Genomic DNA, 16,028 nt, shown 5'->3' with positions numbered 1-16,028 from the left:
CTCTGTTTTCTCCCTCTTCTGATGTCCATCCCCTCTGCCTTTCTGAATGAGGATTGAGCATCTCACCCAGGGTCCTCCCTCTTGATTAACTTCTTTAGGTGTACAGATTTTAGTATGATTGTCCTATATTATATGTCTAATATCCACTTATAAGTGAGTTATACCATGTCTGCTTCTGGGCTACCTCACTCAGGATTATCATTTCTAAAGACTCAGTACCTCTCTTGCATCTGGATCAGATATTGCCCTATTTATACTGAAATTAATCTTTGTAAAAAAAACTAGTAAAAGATTCATCTGAGCCCTGGATAATCTTGATAACTGATTTAGATTGTCCTCCCTGTTGTCCAGCCTTGTCCTACGCTTTTAAAGCTGCTGTGTTACCTTGCTCTAAGGTAACATCATCAAACAGAATCTGCATTTGTAACTTGGCATACTGACCTTCACCTGGAAACTAATCCTGAACAATAGTAATACCTCTAGTCCTATGACACTGTTCCATAGCTGACGTCTCTTCTCTCCACGTCAGCCTCTGTAGCTGAGGGCCAGCTTCTAAGACAGCTGTCACTAAATCTTTCCAATCTTTTCTAATTATATGGTTTTGTATTAACCAGTTATTAAGTATCTGTTTTACATAAGATTAACGCATGCATGAGCTATCATTACCTGTTTAAGTATCTTTAGATACAGCACCTGGATGTGGGTTGTCATCCAAATTCTTTGTAACCTTGTGGATTTCTCTCATGCAGGGATAACTTTAAGTAGCTGGGAAAGCTATTGTGCTTTCTAATAGGCTTGGACTGCCTTCCTGTAATCGCATCATAAAATGGTGCTGTGGGTTTCTCTGACATGGCTGGAGAAAATTCTTTACTCTTTTTAAAAAGATCCTCTAATTTCTGTTCTACCACTTGTAATTTAGCATTCCACCTCCAGTCCTTTAACTTAGATAACTAAGTTTATTTCCTGTGACTTCAAGGGAGAATTCACTCCCTTCTTCTTTATTCTGTTTTTCTTAGGGAGGACACAGAAAACTGCAGACATTACCAAACATACTGTACTAAACTCCATGATGATAACTAAAATGAAACTATATGGGGTCCAGGTGCCCATTGCTACTTTTTTTTAGCACAAAAAAATACTTTCTTTTTTCTTAAACTTAAACCTTGCTAACTCTTTCTTCCTTTAGAAACTTCACTTTATTATATTCAAACTTATTTTTTTTCTTTCTGTGACTGTCTCTATTCAGTTTCCTTTCTTTGTTCAGTGTCTATGCTCATTTACAAAACATTTCTACTTGTTTCTCTTTTACTGTTTCCAAACTTACTTTCTTATTTTTACTGTCTTCAAACTTAATATCTATTTTTGTACTTAAGTTTTTCTAAACTCTGTTCTCTGAGGACTGTTCATTCTGAACATATGTTACTGACTCTGAGGTCTGGGATTTTAGCCTCTCTGTCTTTGGCCGATGTCTCTGTTCCACGCTCCTGTGCCTGGATTCTCTCATCCAGGTCTCACGTCAGAACCTTTGTCTGGGTGCTCTCTTAGCTGCAGTGGTATCGACCCTTTGCCTGGATCTTGTGCCCCATGCTGAGCACCAGTTATTACAGGAGCTTCCAGGGGTCCCACTTGAGGTTTCATAATAGAGACGTGGATACATCTGGATAGCATAAGGCTGTTAGCCTCATTGCTTGGACAGTCCCTCAGCTACCCATCTAGACTCCACCCAACTGCTGTCTTGCTCTTATTCTTTTTTGTCCCTCTGCCTTAGCTCCAGCCATCAGCTGTTTATTCAATAAAAAACACATTCCACTCTCATCCAAAAAAAAGTATTAGCATAGTGGGAGACGTTACTCAATCTGAGCCAATCAGCAGCAGGACTACATCTCATCCATCCTTTAGTGTTGCCTTTTGACCAGATTGAGGATTATATTACCTGCCCCATGGCAGCTGGCTTTCAACATAATAATCTCAGAGAATCCTCTTTTTGGCCAGGTGGGCAAACATTTACATATTTTGTTGGCATAGCAATTAACAATTGAGACTACAGGAACATGTTTTTTATAGCCAGTTGATACAACATATCAACTGTGGGAGTAGGTTACCCTAACACATGTGTGAAGACAATCTAGGTAATATTGCCAATGGGAAGAGAAGAGTCCTCACTGGCCATCTCTTGTCACCCAGTGAAGCTTCCAGTACCAAGTCTGAGTTGCATCAAATGTTTTGTTGGCCAAATGGGCCCCACAGGAATGTACAAACAGCCCAGGCTGTTACCAAGACTATAGGCTGCTCTCCACAAACTGACAGCCACACCCCATTGCTGAAGACAACACCTACACAACTCGTTGACCGTGGAGGTGTTGATCTGGTGCCTACATAGAGTCTTCACTCTTATGTTTTAGTGTGTTTGGTACAGGAAATTACTCTACTTGCTATCAGAAGAGAAATGTAAACACCAAGCCAGCCACAAGCCCTTTATCTTTAATGGTGCCCTGCCTGCAGGACGTGCTAAGGCAACAGGTGGCACAAAGACTGTGGGAATAGGATGTGCCTGGCTCTGCAGTGACTTAATGTGCCAGGTTAAGTTGGAGGACCTTCCCCTTCTCTAAGGAGAAGGAGAGTAGAGAATGGGAGGAGTGGAGGGGAGCTGCAATCAGGATGTAAAGTGGCTAAAGTTAACAACTGAACTGTCATTTATATATGCTGGAAGAGGGAAAAGGAGTTTTCTCCAAGGGAGATATACTCAGTATATATATCACCCACTCCAGGATTCAGAAATAGTTGACCAATATACAGTTGACTCCACAGTTTTTTGTGTATGCATTTATTCGTTTAGAGTTTGGTGGTGTTTTACTGTTGTTTGGTTGGTTTGTTTTTGTTTTTGTTTTTTTCTTTTTGGGTTTGTTTTTATTTTGTCTTCTGGGTTTTAGGAGATTTTGTTGTTGCATGTGGTTTTTGTGTTTTAAGAAAGAACTTAAAGTTGGGGGGTCGTGAGAAGGGAGCATCTAGAAGGGCTTAAAGGAGGATGAGAATATGATCAAAATATATTTATATTTAAATTAGTTTTAATAATAAAATTAGTTTTAATTTTAATAACAAATAATTTTTAATTTTAATAATAAGTAATGATTTTAATAATAAATTAGTTTTAATAAAAGAAATAAAAATAATTACTGCTGGATCTTATTTTTTTAATTACTATTTGCTATTACTCTCATTTAAAATACATGTGCTGCCTCTCCTTTGGATAGTGTTGAGCTGACAGCTTTAGCGGCCAATTTTCTTGGGCTGTTGAATTTAAAGTTCCCTCTTTTAGGAACTTGGTCCATAATGCAAAGCGACCTATACTGATATGAGCTGTGCAGAGTACCTTGAGTACCTTACAGCAGAGGTTGTACGGGTATGGAAATGTGGTGAACTTCTGAGCCCATGTCAAGACATGCACCAGGGTCAAGGAGAAAGAAGAGAGATCAAGAGGGAAAGCAAAACTGTCTAGGCTCTCCAGAGACTGGGGGGCAGGGCTGTCCTGGGTGGATAAACAGAAGAGGGAAGGGCTCAGTGGCCTTCCAGAGAGAGGCTACATCAAACCACAGTTACTTTTGTTTCCCTCTTTTAAGTAGAATATATTGTATTCACAGCTGACTGAAGTTTTTCCTTCCCTTTCTCTTTGATGCTCAACTCACGTAGACAGTCTAGTGGTATTCAGAAGCCCCTTGTTGCTTTTTGACCTTAAATGATTGTTACCAGAAAAAGAAAATGGGCCTGACAGTTGTGTTTGCTGACCACCTAGGCAGCCACTTCCTCTCGAGGGAGTCCTCACCTCCCTATTTAGGGTCAGCATTTATTGTCACAATCATTTTGTTTGTTTTCCTTTAGTGCTGGGAATAGAACCCAAGGTTTTGCACATGCCAGGCAAGTGGCGTACCAGAGAGATGCACCCCCAGCCTCCATCTCCATCACCACCACTGTTGTCCTCGTCTTCATCATCATCACCATCATCATCACCAACATCATCATCACCATCATCACCCTGTCTCTATGCTCCAGAATCCAGCCCAGAGCTTTTCAGGCTGACAATCACAGGGCAGAAGTCCAACCCCACAGATTCTGTAGAATCTGTTTGCTCATCGTCTGGTGTCTTTGGTGGGGCAGGGACCAAGTGTCAGGACATTGTGTTGACCCTCCCATTAGTCACTTTTCTCATTGGTACGACAAAATACCTGAAAACAGCAACTTATGGGAGGAAGTGTTCTGTGTGTCTGGGGGACGCAGTCCATCACGGTAGATAAGGAATTCAGGCAGGAGCAGGAGAATGGCCACATGGTGTCCACGGTCAGGAGGGAGAGATGAGTGTTGGTGCTCAGCTCACTTTCTCCCTTTTATTCAGTCTGGAATGCAGTGCATGGGGAAGTGCTGCCTGTGGGGATATTAGGGGATCTTCCCGCTGAAATCACCCTAATCTAGAGACTTCCTCACAGACGTAGCAGAGATCTCGTCCTATGTGATTCTAGATCCTGTTGGGTTGACAGTATTCATCATAATGTCCATCAAGCCAGCGTTTAGACTCATGATAACCAATGAGACTTGAGACCAGGAATGACGGAGCAAGGAATGAGGTTAACAAAGGGATGCCTGGAGCATGCCAAGTAGGCTAGGCTGTCTCCCTGCTGCCCAGATTAAAAGCACACACCAACGTGCCCAGGCCCATGCTTTGAAGGCAAGCACTTTACTGACTGAGCCATGTCTTCAGTCTCTTCTTTGCGAGGCAACAGTCATGGCTTTCGAAAGGCAGGACTGTGAGAAGAGGCAATGAGACCAAGGTGGAGGCCTGACTGACAAAAGCAGTGGCTTGGACAAGTGGGACTTGGGCACTATGGGCAGGGAAGGGGTGTTAGATGGAATCAACTCTATGCTTTTTCAGACTTTTTTGTATATATTTAGGGTGAGGATAGGATTTGCTCAAGTGAGAGATTGGAAGAGAATATGGACTCATCAGTAGCTAGATGGTAGCATTTGTCAAGTGGGGAAAATCCAAAGAGAGCTTCTTACAGGGGGAAATCAAGAGCCCTGTTTTCATGGGATGTTGGTATAATGTTCTTTTAGAATGTATACCCCTTATCCTTGTTCATTCAAATGCTGATTTCTCTCCCCCACTCTCTGGTTTCAATCCAAACATTGCACTATGATATTTATTCTAAGCGTCATCTGTCTCAACTTTGTGTAAACATGCCAAAATAAAACAACCATCCACAATGTTGAGCAATGGAGAGGAAGGAGTAGGAAGGAGAAGGGAGGAGCCAGAGGAGAGGAAGGGTAGGAGGCAAAGGAGGAGAAGAGGAGAGAGTTAGGAAAGAGAGGCTGGAGGAGAGGTCTTGGAACCATGTGGAGAGATGGACCAGACCTAATATATCACTAAAAGCAAGTATAATGTATAAAATCTGAATGGTAGGAACCTATGTGGGCTTGGAGGTTTAGGATGGAATAACTATTGGCCAGCATTGTGTTCTAGGTTAATTAAATGAATCCCAGTCTCTGTGTGGTGATTTGGTTATACAGCTGTTTAGGAATAACCACAGCATTACTAAAAGATATATCAATATTAAATATTAATAACGCCAACACAACAAATGGCACAATACAACAATGGGAAGCACTTTGCAGGATCCAGTAGCGAGGTGACCCAGGGAGCTGAAGTGTTAGTGACGGGGCAGAACTGGGATGTGCACTTGAAAGTGTCTCTATAAAGACAGTCTAGGGCACTTATGGACCACTGCATAGGGCTGGGCATGACAAGGGCTCTCCTTCAGCATCTTTCAGTAAAACTGTTCATCTCAAATCAAGGGGGTAGAAAAATCTCTCATGCACAGAAATAAGAGAGAAAAGTCAGAATGGAGATGTATAGACAGGAAAGAGTGAGGAGCCATCAAGTGTATGGAGAAAGCCATCAGTTGTTATAATTTGCCGCCTGCCCTCTCCTGCTCCTTTTAACTGAGTTTATCTATATCCTCCCTGGACTGAACAAAGGAAGGCTTTCTTGTCTGAATAGGTTGAGCAACTGACAAATCAAGTTCTAGAAGGATGGACAGACAGACAGAGTTCCACACATATCTCTAGCTAGCAAGCAATCTGTGTAGAGCCAACACGCTATTGGGTAACTAGGGGGTTGCTTAACTCAAAAAAAAAAAAAAAAACCTACAGAGAACCATTCCTTCCTTGTCCTGTACCACTGTTGTCACTTTGTTGACCCTGAAAGCCCTGTTTCATGAGCAGAGGATGAATTGGCAGTTAGGTGCTCAGTTCGTGATACAACTGAAAGAGCCTGTGTGACTAAAGTGCAACGTCGCTTCTTGCTGACTTCATCCCATTGTATGATAGCTCATGTCTCCTCTGCAAACCTCCCCCCTTTTTTAATGCTGTTATTGTTAATAAGTTTGCTTGACAAAAACCATCGGCTTAGGTAACACCTCCGGATCCCAGCTTTCCTGTCTTCTTTAATTTTCCTCATTCCCAGTCCACCCTCTCAGGAACCTGCACTGAAGCCAGCTGATATAAGTCACACCATGACCAAAGCAACTTATAGAAGGAAGGGTTTATTTAGGCTAACCATTTTAAAGGGGTAAGACTCCAGTGACAGAGCAGCCTGGCAGCAGGCAGCAGGCAGCAGGCAGCAGGCAGGAGGAGCATGCTCCAAGTTCACATTTTGGTAGACACATAGAAAGCAGAGAGAGGAAACTCATGGTAGGGGAAGGCCCTAGGTTCTCAAAGCCCACCCCCTGTAATATAGTTCCTCCAGCAAAGCCACAAATCCAAAAATGTTCCAAACAGCCCTTACAGCTGGGTACCAAATGCTCAAATGCCTGAGCCTATGGGGGACATCTCATTCACTCCATTGCACTGGCCTCTTTAGTGAGACCTTTTTTTGTGAGCAGTTAAGATACACCATAGGGCAATGGTACTGAAATCAAGGCCTGAGTTCAAATCCTCAGGGCAGCCTTTTGTGTCAGTGCGACTGCAGTGAGTCACTGTCCCTCTCTGATACTGTGTCCTCTTAAGGAGGATGGACAAAGCTCAAGTCCCTGTATACCATCTTCAAGGCAAGGACATGTGCCTGTCAATTGCACAAGCACAACTCAGTATCTAGAGGGGCAGGACAGGCAGGAAAAGGAAGTCAGCCAGCTCTGGCCTCAGTCTGATAGCAACCGAGGGAACAGAAAGCATTGTGAAATTCTGTTCCCATTAGACCCTCACACAGGGTCAGATACTAATGGGGCAGGACTAGCTTAAGCCCTTCAGGGAGGGGAGTCTTGGAGACCCTGCAGGTTCAGGATGCTCAGGCTTCATGGAGGTGTTTCCTTTATGTAGCCCAGAGTAGGGGTGATGTCTGCAGGAGGTCCTAGCAATGTGGGTGTAGAGACTGCACAGGCTAGACTTTGGGAAGGCTGCCCCAAAAGAAGTTGTGTGGACAGAGGAGACCAGGGACCACCCCCAACTGGTGGGTGCTTAGAGGTCTTCAGTGAAAAAGAGGTTAGATAGGAGAGCGTGAGAGGGATTCCCCACCTGTGTGTTCAGATGAGGGGTTTCTGCAAGCCAGCAATGCATGAGAGCTGTTCAGTCTCTCCCCATGTAAGAATTCCATGGCAGGGACACTGGGAACTGAGGAGTTGCTGTAGACACCCATTTCCTTTCCTCAACGCCAGTAGCCTGCATGGCTTCTCTTTTCTCAAACCCCAGGCCAGTCCCCTCCTCCTCCTTCCTCATCTTGCCTTTCTTTCTTGAGCTCCAGAGAACCCAGAACCAAAGTAGGGCAAGGGCTAGGAAGGGCAGAGCCACCAGGAGAACCAGCCAGTCCTTGAAGAGGAAACAGCCCCCTAAGCTATAGGCAGTGGGGACTGAACACCCCTGCACAGGCTCTCTGATTGGCCAGAAGGGGCAGGTGAACTAACCCTGTGGCCACAGCTGTGCACCCTCCCATAGAAGTTTACAAAGTGGCTGCAGAATGCATGCCTTGCTCTGCTTGCAGGGATGGGTGCTGCCAGGTCTGCTGTGAGCATCCTTGGACTTCCTGCTCCATGTGGCAGTGGTGAGGAGTCACCTCAGTTCGCCTGTCATCTGCTGAGCATCACTTGACCAAGTCCCCACTTCCCGCCAGACACCCTGCCTTGCCACAGACATCCAAAGGCTTACCACCCCTTTGCCAACTTGATCCAGGCTTACCCTGTCTCTCTCACCTCCTCACAAGCTTCCTGTGCTTCCTCAGTAACTGTAGTACTGCTACTCCTCCGGCCCTTTCTTCCCCAGAGACTTTCCCAAGTCCCAGACCAAGCTGGATCAGCCCTTGTTCCCTGACATCCTACCTGCTACACCACATTGTCATTTAGAGAGATTCCCATTCTTACAGGTTTTTAAATTTCAATTTTGTTGTTGATTTGGGAACAGGGTCTCATGTAGTTAATTTTGTGGTTGATTTGGGGGCAGGGTCTCATGTAGATAATTTTATTGCTGATTTGGGGGCAGGGTCTCATGTAGATAATTTTATTGCTGATTTGGGGACAGGGTCTTATGTAGCCCTGGCTGAACTTGCTGTGAACAAGCCAAGAATGAACTTGATCTCCACATGCTCCTGCCTCCACTTCCCAAGTTCTAGGATTGCAGTCATGCACCCCCATGCCTGGTTTTCTCCTGTTAACTGTGAGCAGCCTGTAGCTACTGATTTTTCACAGCTCACGGAATGGCAGTTATATTTATTTACTAAGTTTTTCACACAGGGAGAGTCAGAGGACTTTTGAGAGTTGGTTCTCTCCTTCCACCATGTGGGTCATGGGGTCAAACTCAGGTTCTCAGTCTTGGCAGCAAGTGTCCTTACCTGCTGGGTCATCTTGCTGTGTGGTGACAGTTATTGCGAAATGGGTTTGATGAATGCAGTCTTTCATGAAATGCTTAGCAGTGAGTGTGGCTTTGGGTACAGGGTGGTAACATGGGGCCTGGGGTGCCCCTTTCTTTTCTCTCCTTCTAAATCCTTCCTTCAAACCAAATTTTGCTGTTCCCCACCCTAACTAGAACCCCTCCCCCATTGCTTTTTCATTTCTGAAAATAAATGTCCCTCTCCTTTCTTCTCCTTCCCTCTAGTCCATATGGAAGTTTCTAGTTCTCAGGTGGGCTAGTCAGCAAGGCTCTGTCCCTGAGGGCAAAGTGGGCTTAGAGCTCTAGCCAGGTCCCCAAAGGGCCTCTGGGTCTGTCACACCACCTCCCTTCAGTGGGTGCCATACTTGGGTGGAAAACAAAACCTTTAAACTAAAGAGGAAGTGGGAAATTGAGCATGGGTGTGAGGAGAAATGCGCATACTCTTACTTCACCATGGTTTCCTCTTGGGCTTTCTCAGCTCTCCTCACTCCTGGCCTTATGAGACAGGAGACTGCAGAGTCTCTGAGAGCCTTCCTCTAGTGTAGTTCAGGAGCCTCAGTTCAAAGCTTGTAGCTGGAGGATCCTCACAGCCACATAGACCTTGCTCAGCTTTCCTCTTGTCCACAGAGGTCTCTGCCTTCCTCCATGCAGTACTGGACTGGCTGCAGCAGCTGCCTGAATCCTGCCCAGAGCTGCCTCCTCTCTTCAGAGCATCTCTAGCCTCTTCCTTCTTACTCCCCATCCCGGTTCAAGAAGAAGACCCATGGCCTGGCAAGCCAAGTCCCTGCTATTCCGCTTCCTGCTGGTGCTTCTGGCCCCAGGTGAGGACACGGACAAGGATGGAGGAAAGGAAGCAGGTTGAGGAAAGGGAAGGGGGTGGGGGGCCTGCAGGAGTGGGGCTCTGTGATTGGAAAGGCAGAATACTGGTGTTGTGGCCAGCGGCTGGCTCTAGGCCAATCCTGAGCATGGACACAAAGAGGGTCACTCTCTGAGAGGGGAACCCATCTTCTGGTCCTGCTGTGGAGGCTGGGGCTCTCTGACATGAACAATGTATTCCCAGACTCCTGGACACAGGACACAGAGTTCCTTCAAAGAATGGAGGGCCAGACTGTTTCTGTGACATGCCGGTATGGTTCCAACCAACGCTGGAAGGAGAAAGTCTGGTGTCAGAAAACATCAGCAGAAACTTGTCAAATCCTAGTGTCGAGTGTGAACACAGGAGCTGCAGGACTACGATACACCATCCAGGACCATCCTGAGTCTCACTTCTTCACTGTCAAAATGACTGCGCTCAAACGGAGTGACTCAGGCACCTATTACTGTGCGACCGCTGAAAATCGCAGAACCAACTCTACTTATGTGCAGATCACTATTCTCAGAGCCATCCGCCTGTCGGTGGCAAAAGGTGAGCTTCCCCCTCCATGTGCCTCTCAGCCTTCCTCAGTCACCTGGCTGCAGAGCTGGAGAGGACTCTAGAAACTGCTTCCTCCAGCAGAGGTCCTCAGCCTGTGGGTCACAGAACCCTGCGTATCAGATATTTACATTACGATTCAGAACAGTAGCAAAATTGCAGTTATGGAGTATTAACAAAGTAATTTTATGGTTGGGCTCACCACAACCCGGGGAACTGTATAAAGGGTCACAGTACTGGGAAAGGTTGAGAACCAGTGCTCTAGCAGCTGAAAACTGGGGCAGAGAAGAGAGGCCCCTCCCCTGAGACCACAGGCTGGTTAAAAGCTCAGCCCACCCTAACACCCAGACTTGCTGGCCTCTGGGAGGTTCTTACGGGGTTCTCTGAACACTTTTGCTGCTGTTGCTAACAGAAATCTTCCACTTATTTCTCTAAATATGTATTTAACTATAATTGCATGCTATAATGCCAATGCTGTAGAGCACAGCAGAGGTCAGAGGGCAGCTTTTTGGACTTGATTTTCTCTCTCTCCTCCATGTGGACTGAATTAGGCCATCAGTCTTGGCAGCAAGAAACTTTATCAGCTGAGCTATCCCCCAGTTCCATTCATTTGGAAGAATCTAAAAAGTTCCCCCAAGCTGTCACAGCCTTCCATTTCTGAACACCCCTTGCCTGTAATCCCATCAGAAACCTTCTCTCCAGTGTGTAGCATGTTCAAACACCATACATGTAGGGATGGGGATATGGCTTGGCTGGGACAGTGCTTGCCATGAGCATGAGCGCATGAGTTCTGTCCTCAGTACTCACATTAACAAGCCTGTGGCAGAAGTGGAGACAGGTGGATCCCAGGGGCTCGCGGCCACCCAGCCTAGCTGAATCCGCCAGTGTCAAGGAAAAGTTGAGAAAAACTCTGCCTCAAAAAGTAAGGTATCCTGAAGCATGACACATCAGGTTGACCTCTAGCTTCCACACACATGCACACCCTCACACCCACATGTGCGTCCATAATCACATAGCAATGTATGCACACACAGACACACAGACACACGGATCGTTTACAGAGTTTGGCTTCCGCGGACCGCATGTCCCGTGGCTCTTGCAGTTAAAAGAAAACAAAACAAGACACAACTCTGAGTTCTGAGAAAAACCATTTCTTATGGAGCTCAGCTGTCCTTTCAGGCTTACAGAGTCCAAGCTGTGAGCGCGGAGTGGGCGCTAGGCCAGGTGACGATGCCCGGAGCCCAGGATTTCTGGCAGCCTGGCTTTCCCCCAGCATCTTCACCTGAGATCCATTGCAGGATTCAATGGAGCAGTAGACATGGAATGAAATTGGGTTCCGTTTCCCAAATCTCTACTTAGAGGCTATGCCCTTAGGAAGTCTCTTGAGGGCTACTCTCCTCATCCCAAGAAGCCGTTGGTGGCCCTCCCACAGGATTCTAAACCGTGTAACTCAGGCCTCGCTGAGGGCACGAACCACCTGAAGACCTTATTTCAAATGCAGAGCCTGGCTCGGCAGACCAGAGTGACATCTGCTTATGAGGAACAGGTCTCTAGGCTCACTCCCATAGGGACCCATGTACCTACAAGTCCTGCCTATGAATTTCTGAATTCTCCAAGGAAGAGCGGGTGCCTTGGGGGCTCTCCATCCCCAGCGAGTAATAGTGGATGCACCAAGGATGGCAGAGAAGGAGGAAACAGGCCTCCCTCCCTAGAACCAGGAGAGTCCGTGCCAAGCCTAAGACAGGGCTCAGATGCAGCCAGTACAGGACAACTTCAGAGTCACGTGACTTACACAGGCTGAGAGAACGGTGTAAGGGAGAGAATGGGGCAGAGGGAGAGGTGAACGCAGCAGGCAAGAGCATTCCCATAACTCAAACATCCCGAAAGTCTTTTCTGAAGCCTCTTCCCACCCTTCCTTCTTTTCTCCTTCCATTCCTCTTTTTATTATCTCTGATTCAGGCTGACTTTACACTACTTCTCTGGATTTTGGCAAAAGAAAATTGTGCTTCCTGAATGGCCATGTTCGTCCTCTCCTCAGCTCCGTTTCCTCTCTATCTATTCATTTATCCATGTATCATCCATCCATGTATTGTATATGTTTATCCACTCATTCCATGTGTCTTCTTGCAGATAATCCAAGTATTCCTACCTCTGTCATGATTCCGAGTTGGACAGTATCTGAAGTTCCTGCCTTCAGGACCACAAAGGACCGGAGTACCACTGCTGCCAGGTACAGAACCGTAACCCAAGTCAGCGGCTGTTGTCTCCCCTCCAGACCCTGAAGTCACACTCACAGATATGTCTACAGGCTGCTGGGATCCTTGTTTGAATGCATTTTGTGTGCAGCCCGAGTGCTGAAAGGATGTGGGGGCTGAGGATGAAGATGGGGTGGGGTGGAACAGAAGCTGACTCAAGTCACCTCAGTGTGTGTGGAAATTCGCAGAGAGGTGAGAGGTGGTGACTGGCTGAGGAAAGGGGCTCCTGCTCTCCCCAGCTCACCTTCTATGTTTCTGTGTAGTACAGGGGAAATGGCGTATTTGACAAAGGCTATTAGTCCCACCAACCCAGGAATGGCATGGTGTGCTGGAATGCTCTGAGTGAGCCTGGGTTTTCATGGCAGGCAGACTGCGTGACTTCAGATAAGTCGGGAACCTCTGTAGCATTAGTTTCCTGTAGTGTAGGGACACTGGAGAGCCAGAGCTGGAAGATGATCAAGCCCACAACATGTTTTGTTTTTGTCTTTGTCTTTGTCTTTTTTGTGACAAGAACTCATTGTGCACCCTGGCTGGCCTGTAACTCTGTGTAGACCAGGCTGGCTGCAAACTCAAGAGATCCACCTGCCTCTGCCTCCCGAGTGCTGAGACTAAAGGCGTGCGCCATCTTGCCTAGCTAGCCCCACAACTCTTGCAGTTATGATGATGACCTTCTCTAGTTTTGGCCTTTGCTTTTGTTTTGTTTCGTTTTGTTTTGCTGCTTTGTTTTACTTGATTAATTAAGTTGTTTTCATTTTTGTATGATTTCAACACTGAGCTGAGTACTTCACATAGACGAAGTGACAATACCTGGACATAAATTCTCAACGGTTTCATTGTTGTTGCTGGGGATGGAAATTGGGGCCTCGCCCATGCTACATAGGTGATTTATCTCCAATCTACATCTCCAGTCAGTGGTTGCAGGATTTGACAATAAGAGTTTCAGATTTCTAACAGGCAATTGTGTTAGCCATCTTCCCATTGCTGATCACCCATTGCTGGGTGATCAGCTTATAAAGATGGGCGGAGTCTAGTTTGATTAGGAGTTCTAGAGGCTTCAGTACACGGCTTTTGGACCTGTGACAGGTACATGGAGAATGCAGCAGGTGACAAAGCCTTTCCCCATAGCCAGGCTATGAAGAAAAAAAGAAGGGGGACTGGGTTCCATTATTACATTGAGGATGGAAGAATGGATAGAGATAGATATGTATGTGGAGAGATGATGGATAAATGAATGAATGGGTGAATAATGGAATGAATAAATGGTTGGATGAATTGATAGATACCCTTAATGATTTAAAAAAAAGTCTCCCACTAGTCTGTGTCTACCTCATCTTCACAGTTTTCATTGCATTCTGCATCACATCTATTTTAGTAAGACTGTTGTTCTCCTGGCACTGAGGACAGAACCCAAGGCCTCATGCATCCTTAGTCATGTTCTGAACTGCACGTTCAGCCCCAGCAGGAATAATTTTAAATACTAAACACGTGTTGGCTAACCTGCAGCAACACTACTTCATTTCTGCACTGTGACTCATCTGCGAATTATGATATTCAGAAGATGGCTTGCCTATGTAGAGTGATATATGCAGAGTGACATAAATGCTCAGGTTCTCCTGTGGAAATTGTATATAGGTAAATGATTTTAAATTGTTTGTAAACAATGGACTGGAGAGACGGCTCAGCAGTTAAGAGAACTTGCTGCCTTAGCAGAAGACTCAGGTTCAGTTCTGAGTGCTCACATCAGGCAACTCATGACCACTTACATAGCCACACATCCTGCGCCCTCTTCTGGCTTCTGTGAATAGTGCACTCACATGCACAAACCTACCCACAGCACCATGATGTACACATATACAGAAATAAAAATACAACCTTTAAAAAAACTAAAAGTGATATTAATGACTAATTACAGACTAATTGTGTTTTCTGGTTAGTGGGAAATTATACAGTGGTGGAAATTAGAATCATTGAGATCAGGGACTGATGTCGAAGGGCAATTTTAGCAGGAACGATGAGGCAATGTGAGCAATTGGAATTAGTGCCATGCTGAGGTATGTCTAACCATGAATAAAGACTAAGCAAGACTATGAGAAAGCACTTTAGATGGGTTGGAATGAAGGAAACAATTTCTCTGTTAATTCAACATCTAAATGAAGACACGTCCCAAAGAGACTTTTTTACAGTTACAATAGTAACTGTAAAGAGGAGCATGTATGCCAAGCTAATGTTGCCTGCTGCTGCAGTTTAGATCTGATGTGTGCTGCAAAGGCCCAAGTGTTAAAGACTTGGTCACTATTGGGAAGTAGTAGGAACTTTAGAAGACTCTATAGCCCGTGTGACCTTTGTCTGATTCTTTGTCACCTCTCCTTTTGTCCCTGTGTCCCGTCATGCAGAATGCTTGGGTCTTCAACAGTTTCCCTATATGCCGAGGGTCAGGCAGGGTTTTCTCTCCTGTGTGGGTATTTTTCTATTGCTGTCTACCTGGAACATGGAGAATCATTTTGTTAAAATCATGACAAATGTACAATGTAAAATGCGGCTAAAAGTGAGAGGACCGTCCTCAGAAGCTGGTCAGAATGCTGACAACAGAGACCAGGTTCCCTGATATGGACCCCACTCCATTCCTCAGAGAAGGCCATGATGCTGGGTTAACCCTTCCTCCAGTATGCATCTCCTGGACCTGAACTCTATGCTCTCCACTAAAGGTGTTTCTCGTTGGTTATTTTAGGAGGTGACCATCTAAACTGCATAGGGCCAGAGGCTGTGGGAAAGCTGCATGAAGGACCTAAGTTGAAAATATTGGATGAGAAGAATTTCCTAGACTCTGCAGCATGGATGGTCATTGCCTTAATCTTCAATCTCCTCTCTCCACAGGCTCTCCACATCCAGCATTATTATTCTCATGGTCTGTGGACTCTTCAGTAAGACTCTGATCTTCACTGTCTTGTTTGCTGTCACACAAAGGTCATTTGGATGACAGAGCATGAAGCCACACAACAGTAACCTCTGACCTCCAGCCATGTCTGTCTCACAGAAGGAGCTGGGGTGGAGGGCTAAGATGAAGCTCTGACAAGAACTGAGGCTGTGATTGCAGGTGACATCTAAGGCTCAGGATGCTCACTCTCCTCAGTTCATCAGTCATCTGGGATGTGTGACCTCAGAAGAGAGGAAGCAACCTCAGCACACGCTGGCCATTCCCCCTAATAGGAGGATTTATGAAATAAAGAGAGCCCAGGTCATCTCCCTGTCACCTTTTGTGGAAGAAGTGAGGTCTAGGGGTCACCGTTGACATTCCCACCCCTGTCTGTCCCTTCCGTGGTCCAGTTCTAGCCACCTGGATAGGGTCCTTGCTCATGAAGCATCCTGCTCTCCCAGCCTCTGGGGCCTTCCTCTCTAGGAGTCAGACGCTCAGATTTCTGCCTCCATCTGTGGTCCTCTGAACACTCCCAACCATGGACCAA

At 45.9% G+C, this 16,028-nt stretch overlaps 1 protein-coding gene across 1 annotated transcript; it reads left to right on the top strand.

The window, feature by feature from the left end:
- Window positions 1-9,407: 9,407 nt before the first annotated feature.
- LOC129682732 (natural cytotoxicity triggering receptor 2-like) lies at window positions 9,408-15,778 on the top strand. The gene is made up of 4 exons (XM_055615249.1): window positions 9,408-9,722; window positions 9,962-10,306; window positions 12,443-12,542; window positions 15,442-15,778. The coding sequence occupies exons 1-4, from the start codon at window positions 9,665-9,667 to the stop codon at window positions 15,542-15,544; spliced, it is 606 nt and encodes a 201-aa protein (XP_055471224.1). The 5' UTR covers window positions 9,408-9,664; the 3' UTR covers window positions 15,545-15,778.
- Window positions 15,779-16,028: the final 250 nt, after the last annotated feature.

The sequence above is a fragment of the Psammomys obesus genome, unplaced genomic scaffold (assembly GCF_907164565.1).
Source record: "Psammomys obesus unplaced genomic scaffold, mPsaObe1.curated_primary_1811, whole genome shotgun sequence".
Classification (NCBI taxonomy): domain Eukaryota; kingdom Metazoa; phylum Chordata; class Mammalia; order Rodentia; family Muridae; genus Psammomys; species Psammomys obesus.
Note: the sequence above shows the minus strand (reverse complement) of the source record. Positions and strands in the feature narration are given on the sequence as shown.

Excerpts from the sequence above, each read along its gene's own strand:
- LOC129682732 (XM_055615249.1), top strand. The coding sequence starts at position 9,665 with ATGGCCTGGCAAGCCAAGTCCCTGCTATTCCGCTTCCTGCTGGTGCTT. Across the intron at positions 10,307-12,442 it reads CCGCCTGTCGGTGGCAAAAG|ATAATCCAAGTATTCCTACC; the intron begins GTGAGCTTCCCC and ends GTCTTCTTGCAG. Across the intron at positions 12,543-15,441 it reads CGGAGTACCACTGCTGCCAG|GCTCTCCACATCCAGCATTA; the intron begins GTACAGAACCGT and ends CTCTCTCCACAG.